The sequence below is a fragment of the Montipora foliosa genome, chromosome 13 (assembly GCF_036669935.1).
Source record: "Montipora foliosa isolate CH-2021 chromosome 13, ASM3666993v2, whole genome shotgun sequence".
In the NCBI taxonomy this organism is placed as follows: Eukaryota; Metazoa; Cnidaria; class Anthozoa; order Scleractinia; family Acroporidae; genus Montipora; species Montipora foliosa.
Genome location: NC_090881.1, coordinates 18513696 through 18524311, shown reverse-complemented (window position 1 = coordinate 18524311; position 10616 = coordinate 18513696). Strand labels below are relative to the sequence as shown.

At 41.1% G+C, this 10616-nt stretch overlaps 2 protein-coding genes across 2 annotated transcripts in view; one reads left to right on the top strand and one right to left on the bottom strand.

Annotated features, from left to right (window-relative positions):
- Positions 1 to 6148: 6148 nt before the first annotated feature.
- On the bottom strand, positions 6149 to 6586 carry LOC137981798 (uncharacterized). The gene has a single exon (XM_068828846.1). The coding sequence runs from the start codon at positions 6584 to 6586 to the stop codon at positions 6149 to 6151; it is 438 nt and encodes a 145-aa protein (XP_068684947.1).
- Positions 6587 to 9566: 2980 nt separating this feature from the next.
- The window catches only part of LOC137982710 (uncharacterized), a 1844-nt gene continuing 794 nt past the window's right edge, over positions 9567 to 10616 (top strand). The window contains exon 1 of the mRNA XM_068829852.1: positions 9567 to 10616. This exon is cut by the window's right edge and continues 794 nt beyond it. Coding sequence (XP_068685953.1) covers positions 9593 to 10267 — 675 coding nt within the window. The 5' untranslated portion in view covers positions 9567 to 9592 and the 3' untranslated portion in view covers positions 10268 to 10616.

Here is a 10616-nt window from a genome sequence, read left to right as displayed (position 1 = left end):
ACTATTAATATTGATTTAGTCAGTTTCATGGTTACCCGTGGTTACCCGTGGTTGACCGTGGTTACCCGTTGATTTTCCTGTACAGCGGTCGTTTGAATTACTCCAAGATAACCTGCTTTGGGAGTACGACCAATAGTTTGTATTTCAACAATTACTTTATTATTTCATTCCTTTTTCGGAGAGAAATAAGGTGGAGATGACCAACACCCTAAATTGGCGATGTCACGCACGAATGTCACGCAAGATTTCACTTCCAAAAAAGGTGGTAATTTCCTTAAATTTTTGTACTGATGAGCAAGCTTGCCATAATTTTCCCATGAGAAGAACCCAAATCCTGGAATAAAGCAATGGCAGGAATTTCAATTAAGTACTACACCGGTTATTAAAAAAGAAACAAGTGTATTGTTTCAGACAATGAGCAACAAAAGTGTTGAGACTCTTGGCAGTAAAATTCGATTTTCTGCGTCTTGGATACATTTCCTCCCCCTTTCCCCCAAAACAATGTTGATTTTTCTATTTCTTCGACTGCACAGACCACAGCGCCTACACAACATTGAATTGGGGGGCCGGGGGTATCAGAGAAGGAACGCCAGATGCAAATAAAATAGAACAAATGCCTAAGTATTTAAAAGCGTCTTTTCCTAAGAGTGTCTCAACTACTTTTGTCGCTCATTGTCTGGAGGCTATTTAAGCAAATTGTGGTGATTTCCTTTATATATCCAAGCTCTAGCAAGTTTATTTTTACAAAATCGACTAAATGCGTGGTTAAGAGTGATTCCTGACTAAAGAAAAACTGACAAGTGTTCATTGCAGATAGAAAAACGTCTGATAATGATGATCTTTGTTTTGAATAAGTAGAAGAAGATATGAGGTTTCTGGAGCGTAAAGTGCAAAGGAATCTAATATAGCTAAAGAACGCTTCACTCACCAGACTGACAGGCCATTGAAAAGCGTGAATAAGTGTTTTCGTTGTCACGGTTAGACGATGTTGTAGTCTCTTCTAGTTTACTGCAACGGTTAGTTAAACCAGCCCAAGTCGACTGACGGAAACCACTCGTTTACTTGCAACTTCTTAGTCACTTTTCATTGAATTCCATCTACCTTCTCAAACGCACCACTCTCGCAGTTGACTTTTAAAATCGTCACGACGTCTTAGCGAAGTTCAGCAAATATGCAGTCACGATTTCAAATTTTATGGGAAATGACGTTTCTTTTTCAGAGTAAAAGCAAGTGCGGTAGATGTACGTTAAAGGAATTTGAAATATGTTTGCGTTTAATTGTGCATGTGTCAAAGAGCCAGGACACGGCAGAATAAATTAGTTTTTTTGTTCTTTGTTATCTATTCTGAAGCTTGTTTCACGCCTACAAATCGTACATTACCATAATATTATGCCGAGAAACAACCTGCATAACAGAATGCGTTTACCCAAAGTGTTCACAAGTGCGTTTCTCAAAAATCTCGAAATCCATTTCTTAAACTGCGACCCTTTATTCTGAAAGGCTGGCCTCAAACATGTTTCGAAGTGGCGAATAACGAAGTGATAGTACAGTCTTATGCTTTGAAAGGTCATCCTTAGGAAGATACAATGCCAGGAATAAGGTATGTTTATTCTCAAGAAAGGCACTTACCAATCGAATGAAATAGTGCTTTTTTGAAAATGTTTGTGAAACTCTAGAGGCTAGCCGTTTTCCCAAAATATCGGATTCATCGGAGATTTCAGTTTACTTCGGGGAGACCGTTGAGCGCATGCCGTTGTAATTTGGGCAAAAATTACCTGGGTGGACGAGACCAGTTCACAGACCAAAGTGAAAAACGACCGTCTGTTCCTTGAACACCTAAAAGTTTCGAGACCCTATGCCTCGCGGCCAATTCTTGGTAGGTAGTTACAATCTTCTTTTTTTTTTTTTTTCATGGTGCCACAGTAAAGTGTAGTGTACTTTTGTGGTGTATTCCAGTTTTTAAGGAACCTTTGTTCAGTATGCGCCTTTCCAAGAAAATGAAACCTTACGCCGAGTCATTTAATGTAAGGACCCAGTTTTGCCCAACATGCAACGCGCGCTCAGGAAAATTGGCGGCCATTTTCTTGATCATTGAACGCTTTTCATTTAACTAAAGTATTCCTTTTTTTTACGTTGCCATGTTGCCACCAATAGCGTAGCTCGTACTCTACTATAAAAACTACACACAACCCATAATTCCTCAATTCGCTCTGACGAAGGGCTAACGCTCGAAACGTCAATCTCTTTACGGTGGTCAATTTACATTATCAACTCTAGTATCAACAGAAGATGAGTGTTCATACTAGAAAGATCTCAAGACTTCTAACTACTGACACTAACATCGATGAGCACATTAAGAACATATTTTCCTACAGGCTGCGTTTCTTACAAAAGCTGGTCTTTAGTAGGGGACTCAACTTCACTCTACCACAGCGAACATTATCGAGAGAAATCCATGCAACCTTTGAGAGGGCTTATTGGAAACCAGAACCGAAACTTAATGACAGCGGTAAAAGAGAATTAGCAGCCGCACCCATGCGAGAACGTATACAAAACATGGACCACCCCTATGGACCTGGTCCATGGACTACCCCTCCGGACCACCCCTCTGGACCACCTCTTATTTTGTAAAGTTACAAGCAGAAAAATCTTTAGACGAAAGGGAGAGTGATTGTCGCACTTATCTGGACAATTTAAGCACAAACCCATGACTAGGAGCGAACAACTTCCATATTAAGCCCATTTCCAGGCAGTTTTGTGGACCAATCTATTTTTAGACTACCTTTTCCGCAAGAAACAAAGACAGTTCTCGTTCGGTGACGCTATGACGTCAATAAATCGTGATCTGTGAAAACGTCGCTCCTAGGTATGGGCTACTGTTTTAAACATTTGTGTCTGATAGACACCTATACCTCCTAATATGTAGTTGACCACTCCCCTAGTGGCTTTTCAGGGTGAATGAACAACACTTTGTGGGGAACTTTGCCAGACTGCTTTTGCACATATACCTACATGCTACATGGTACATTCTCGGGGGTATGTACACGCAATCCTCGTCTACGCACGAAGATGTTCTCGCACAACCTTACCGTGTTAATTAAGAAAAAAACAAATGACAAATATTTTTTCGGTCGTTACCGGAATCTTCGGTTTATCGTCCTTATGTGAGAAGACTAGAGAGTCTAACCATTCGGAGATGTCGTTACAAAGGCAGCATTTTCTCCTCAGTTATTTAAAGACCCTGTGTGTTGTTGGTCCGGTTTTGATCCCGCGACCTCCCGCACAGCTCAACAACTGAGCCAACCGCTCGGCTGAGTCCACACCTACCAGCGTGGCATGCCAGACAGGCATGCCAGGCACAAAAGGCACAAAAGGCATGCTAAGGCCCAAAGAGGACGACGTATGCAAAACATGACCTGTTCCCAACTGGGTGGCTTCATAGTTCAGTTGGCTGAGCATTGCACCGGCCTCGCAGAGATCATTATTGCTTAAATTGTCCAGATAAGTGCCAGGATGACTTCTCTTTCTCGTATAACGATTTTTCTACTTGAAACTGTACAAAATGAAGGTTGGTCCACAGGGGTAGTCCATGGGCTGGGTCCATGAAGGGGTCCATGGACCTGACGTCCGTGTTTTGTATACGTACCCCCTGCGATCTATTGCGCTTAATTACAGGGAGGGTAAAGGTCCAGCACCACCGAAAGCAATGCTGAGAGCGATAAGTCAGCCTAAAGAGAGGGATGATATTGTTATCACAAAGCTTGATAAGGGCTCAGACGTGGTAGTAATGGATAAAACTGACTATGTACATTTTTTTGATGCTGAAAATTTGTCGGAGCGTTGGTATCACTCTGGGACCCCTAGGGGTGCATCTACCTTCCTACGCTTCTAACGTAGCCCTGAGTTATTTTCTTTGGTAAAGAATCTATCGGAGAACAATTCTGTTTAATTTTTCGAATATCTTTTGGAGAGATTTGCCCGTACTCAGGCAAATCAGAATGGGAAGTGAAAAAACAACATCGAGCGATGGCTAATCCTGGTGGAGGTAGACCGCGTTTATCCGCCTCTGTGCGACAAATTCGACTTTTGTTGAAATTGATGGTGCAAAAACATTAAACAAGTTAACTCGGTTAAATATCTTGGTGTTACCTTTGACTTCAATTTAACTTGGACGAACCACATTGACGAGCTTTGTCTAAAACTGTCAAAGGCTGTAAGATTGTTTTCAAAATTGAGGTACCCTGTAAACAGTGATATACTTCCTATGCTTTATTATTCACTATTTTTACCCCTTTCTCACTTATGGTATTCAGGTGTGGGGTCTAACATACACCACCTACTTAAATCCTTTAATTTGACCACCTTACAAAAGCAAAGTTAATACTTGGAATTATGACATTTTCTGAACCTGCTTCACTTTCAGAACCTTTGCTTAAAATTTCTCAATCTTTTAAAAATGTCTGTTATTTTTCACCTTGAAATTCTTTCTGTTGTTTATCAGTGTGTTAATAAAGTAAATCCTTCTTGTTTAGCTGATTATTTCAAGGCAATATCTTCTGTCCGTCCGTATTCTACTCGTCAATCATTTTATCAAGACCTCTTTGTAAACGCAGTTCAAACCACTGAATATGGTATTCGTTCCCTACATTACACTGGTTCCAAACTCTGGAGTTCATTACCAAATCATAAACAAATCACTCCCTTTTATAAATTTCGTCAAAATATAAAGACCTCTATGATTGACCGCTTACTAGACCTCACAAGACCTTGCAACAAGAACTCCTTTCCCCTAAGTTTAGGCCTTCAAACCAATGTGCTGTATAAAATTCCGTGCGCTGATTGTTTCTGGAGCTACATTGGTGAGACTGGAAAGTGCTGTTCAACGAGGAAAAAGGAACACATTCGCAATGTAAAAATATGTAAATCTGGCTCTAATATTGCAGCGCACGCTTGGCGTAACAATCACTCTATCTACCGTCAACATCAAGATCTCTGGCATCTCCCGAAGCACATTCCTTAAATTCTTCAGGTTTGTGAAAGTGCAACATTCTCTGTTATTGGTGGAAATTAGACAATCTATATGACGTCAGGAACAAGCTTTCCTAGCAAGTAAATCAGACGGGGAAGGGAGTAGAGTGTGTGATACGAGCGACCTGGACCGTCTGAGAATCAGGCTAACGAAAACCCTGCCTTAGCATTGTGAAAACAATAGGTCGCTCAACCCAATCTTTTTAGTGCGAAGTCCGAAGGACGGAGAACTATTAGGTTTAGAATGGGGCATCATCCGTCAAGTAAGCAACACAATATTTCCTGATCAAAATTCCTGTGTCAGATGTCAATATTCCACAGGGTCGGACACAATGTGATGCCTTACTTGACGCAAAAAAGGTTGAAAATTCTTCAAATTCTTTGTTAGACCACGCGTAGTGGTGGGTAAGTATCTCGAAATATTTCATCTAGGGGAAGGTGAGTCTACTGGTCTTTTGAGAACAAACTGGGAAATGTCGCTGACCTACTCCCCTAAAGATAATCTGTGGTCGATATCCGAAATCGTCGACGGTGAGAGAAGGGTAAGTCGCGTGTCTCGTTGATAGCAGATCAGTCCGTCATTTTGATGTCGCTTTGCTGTGGAAGTTCACATTGTACGGACGGACGTACGGGCTGCACAACAATTTTGTGCAAGGTACAGAATTTTCGCTACGTATGAAAGGGAAGTTTTGGTCTATTTTGTGGCTTCTATTTTATCTGGAGGGAATCTACCTGCCTAATTTACAACAACAAGCACGTTTATGGCAATTAAATCACTATATGAGCCTTTGGTTTACCCAAATGTGCCTTTGTCGCTTTTAGTTTCCTTTGCTTTTAAGATCGGCAAATGCTGTTGAAACAAATCCCGTTGATCAGCGCTCGGGATCAAGGCCACTTCCTGTTTTCACCTTACGGGCTCGTACGTGCAGGACTTCGCCCTAACGGTTCGGTGCCGCTCGTTTATTTTTTTAATCAGTGAAGTGAAGTTATTAATCTCTCCCCCTCGGGTCTTTTCAGGACTACTTTACAATGCTTTTTGTGCGGGGACGTTGGCCAGACTGCTTGTTACACAGTGTAAAATTTATTTTAAGAAGTGAAAGATGACACCGACAAGATTACGTCAGACCGCAACACCGGAGACAACCTTCCCCGCATCAGTGGCGTGAGATTTAGAGACTATATCACCCCTGTCGGTGACCAACCGCCCAGATAGAACACAGACGATCTGAGTGATCAAGACCGCCACCATCGCCGCAGACATTGACGATAGTCTGTGATTTTCTCGCACAATTGCCCCGTTCGTAGGACTACCTGCAATAGCTATTATTGGGATATTTATATGCCTTTTTCTCAAAGCAATGCCACTGGGGATTCTGATCTTACCAGGTGAAACAGCTTTCTTAATTGCTTCATACACATCTTTAAGCTGCTCAGAATTTGTCACATCCAACTGGAATGTTTTCAGCTCGTCGCTCGCCTCTGATTTCAAACTATGTTCTCCTTCTTTCGTCAGACAAGTCGCCAACACACAAGCTCCCATTTTGTCCAGTGCATACATTCTGCGCATTTCCAGATATTCGGATTTCCTAGCGGTGATGCTTACTAATGCAGGGATATTTTTGCGCGGTTTAAAGCTATGCAGAGAAAGTAGATCTTAGTAAGTACTCTTGGTATCCAAAACATCGCGCAGAATGCTATTGTTTTTGGCGACATCTACTTGCGGTGCATAATTTTCGGATGGGGGTAACCATGCATTCTTTAGAGATAATTGAGCTTCAATTTGAGACAGAACGCCATACATTGCTTTGTATTTTAGAGCTTTATACAAAATAAATGAATTATCTTTGAAAAATGCGTGGTTACCCCCAATTTTGTTTTTGCATTTCAATAATACTTGGGAAGATCTACCTTTCCTGGATAATAATAAATCGGGGCAAAAATACCTTTGAATTAGTAGGCACCGTCCTTAAACGCTGCCGCGCTACCGAAGCCAGTGTCACAGCCAGTGATCAGATCATACTTTCCTTTTATATCGATTTTCCCCCTCGGCAACAAACAGGTAACCAGATAAATTAAAAACAGAACAATAATTATCAGCAACAAAAAAGACGAAAACCCACCAGTAATTGTACATTGCAGCATTGTTATCTGTGTCCCTAGAGATTGGTTGGTCATGTCCACATTTTTCGGAGCGCATCCAGCAGCATTGTTATCTGTTTCTCTAGAGATTGCAAACCACCAATACACAGTCACTTTCGTCTTCTCAAAGATGCGTCCTTTTATGAACGAAACATGTGACAATGGTGGCCGGAGATTCTAGATTCTGATGCGTTCCTTAACCTGGTATTTCTTTTGTCTTTCTATGATCACATAGAAAGAAAAGAATACGCATACTAGCAAAAGCACCTTGACGCGATATGAACACAGTAAGTAGACGCGACACGAACTTTGCAGTCGTTTCGCACAACTTTCAGAGATATTGTAAAATTTCAGGAGGTCAGACCAAGACTTTTACACTCGTTAATTTAAACAGAAACGTTCAATTCCGCGGAAACTAGACTCGCATTTGCTGGTCATAATCTACACGGGCAACAAAGTTCTCTTTACTTACGCTCACTATTTGGGCGCTTTAGCACGATGATGGTAGTGGCGAAGAAAACTGACGTCACTTTGAAATTAAACATCTGCGCCTTCGTGGCAGTCCATCTTGGTCGCACTTTACAATGTTGGTAGCAACGCTGTTCAAGAAAATGTTGACGTTGTCGCCCAATGGTTACATTTAGCAATTTCAAGTAACTTGTTGTTTTGCGCATGATGTGAGACATCACATGATGTGAAAAGTGTGCCGCACGTGCGCACGTGGAGAACGATCTTTTTAAAAAAATTATTTACCAATAAATCCTTGCGCGTGGCTTTTCAGTCGACGTTGCTGAGGCGTTCTGTCATTGGGTACAGAGACAATTTAATATTCTTTAACTGGGAATCTTGGCGTCTGGAGCAGACTTGTGTCAGAACGTGTAGCATGCATGTTTGATGATGTTTGTTCAATATTTTTTGTGGGAAGAATGTTTTGATTTCGATCAAACATCTTGTCCAACATACAACAAATGTGTAAGCGTGTAGCCACCCTTTTCAGAAAAATTCCTCTCTGAAGTTAACTTCACAGATAGAGAGAGGTCACTTGAAAACAAAGACAACAGCACACAACAGAAAATATTGCTTTTTGTTACACAATACCACCCGGCTTTACCTTACCTTAAGAACATATTTATGGGGAGATGGCACCTTATTCAAAACCAACCGCACCTTAGAGAAGTATTTAAGGAGCCACCCATACTATCATATCGCAAAGGAAAGTCGTTAAAAGACACCTTAGTCAGAGTTAACTTTTGAACGCATAGATTTTAGAATCGCTTGCGAATGGCAGGAGTCGAGCAGGCCCGTCAACACTTTTTCAACAATGGTAACTAATTCCCGTTCAAGACCTATTAAAATCTCCATTCAATTCCACGCACAAACAGTCCTAAATAACCCCAAGCACAATTGAATATCTCCCTTCCCTTGGCAGCATTTCTACCATTTAGGTGAACTAGTAAATCTCCCTTCAATAGCCCATTTCTGAGTTGCTGTTTGTCTTGGTTTCAAAGCGAGTCCTTGTGCACAACCATTCAAATGCAAATGAGAGATGTATTTTCATGGAAATCAAGCTTATTATCACCTTTCAGAGTGATGAAGAATGGTGGTTTCTCTGTTCCAGAGAAATTCAAGTTTTGTTCAAAAATTGATGATGTCACAAACTATACACATGACTGCAATAAATCAAAAAATTGAGAATATCTCCGAAAAAATTGCATGGGTGTTTTTTAAACTTGGCAGCAGTAATCTACGTCAAGCAAGGCACAAAATAATATCCTCTAATTTTGCTGCTGTGTCTATTTAATGCAGGATTGAAATTTGTCATTTATTGTCGTAATGAGACATGTTCAGTCTATAAAATAAGCAAAAGATTTTACTTCATAGGGGGGCGTCACAAGAGCTTGGTATTTCCAAAATAGTACAGCCAATAGTTAGACTAATCGAATTGACCACGATTGTAGTAAGATGGCCTCGACCGAGGCTCTTGTGGCGCGGACGACTAAGGGGCCGATACCAACATAAACCTCGGAAGTGGCTGTAATAAACCTACCCTTTAGGAATTGCTCTCAGCATTTCACTCGTAGGATTCCGATGTGAAGTAAAGTGTAATTCACAGTTACCGTTTTTTGACAGTGAGTCAATTTTCGTCGCTCATTTCCTGTTGGCGTTCTTCACTTGATAAAAACAGGCAACTTCGACTAAAGATTACAACGTGCTTTCCCTTGAATTCTTCTGCCATCTTAAAAGTTTCTATTGAAACAATAAAGTTTAAAACAAAATGTTTTGGAGAGAAAAAATCGTCACTCCCTATCGAGAGGGAAAAAAAAAAGGAAAGCTATCATTTGTGCATGCGTGGTGGAGTGGCACTAGGGGTGTCATCGGCTTCAGTCTTACACGAAGTACTACCCTAACTGCTGCCGTTAACAACATGGCGGTCATGCAACAGTGTTGGAGTTATGATGATTTTGATCTTGATGACGATGTTTTCGTTTCTCTTGAAGAAGCCATAAGAAAAAAAGAAGAAAGCTACTTCGGTAACCCGAAGCATTACATGCTATTTTCTGGAGCTGCAATGGGAAGTGATACCTATTGGCAAAAATTAGGCGCCAAATACGGGGTTCCCGTGAAGGCATTTTCCTTCAAGACTCATGGCAGGAATGCTTGTGGTAGAGTTGTTCTGTCCGATGAACAATTACAACAGGCTGATGACTTCTTACACATGGCAAACAAAACTTTGAAACGACGTTTTCCGACTGGGAAACCCTACGTAAATAATTTACTTCGAAGGAACTGGCACCAAGTCAAGGATACCAGTGCAGTGTTTGCAATTGGAAAAATTAGCGTCCACGGGAATATAGTTGAGGGCGGCACTGGGTGGGCTGTGCAGATGGCTGTGGACGCCAGGAAACCCGTTTACGTGTTTGACATTGTCAGCAGTGGGTGGAAAATGTATGACTATGGCCAGAAGAAGTTTTTAAGTTTTAAGACTGTACCGAGACTGTCCTTAAATTTTACTGGAATCGGCACAAGAGCATTGCCTGAGAATGGGAAAGCTGCTATTGAAAAAGTATTCCAAGAAACGTTTGGGAAATCGCCAAGATAGGAGTTACAAATTATATAGTGTTACCTACATGTAATTATGTATAATAATCCCTCACTTATAATTACAATGATATGAGTGTGCCAATCAGCAAGTTTAGTTTGCAGGTCAAATCACAGGTCACTGTTTTTCCAGTTTGTAACCACCCCTAATGCATTTGTAGTTGTAACATGAGGACTAAAAGCTATATTGAGATAAAGTTTAGGCCAAAGATTAGCATTAGGAAAGTGTTAGCCTAGGGTTCTTTCAGTATTGGTGAAACAATACTTGTGGTTGGACCTGTGAAATGCACTTACTTTTGATTCTAGAAGACAGTGTAGTGTCTACTGAGACCCCCAAGTGCTCTCCTTCC

Coding starts and splice junctions, on each gene's coding strand:
- LOC137981798 (XM_068828846.1), bottom strand. CDS start 6,586: ATGTATGCACTGGACAAAATGGGAGCTTGTGTGTTGGCGACTTGTCTG.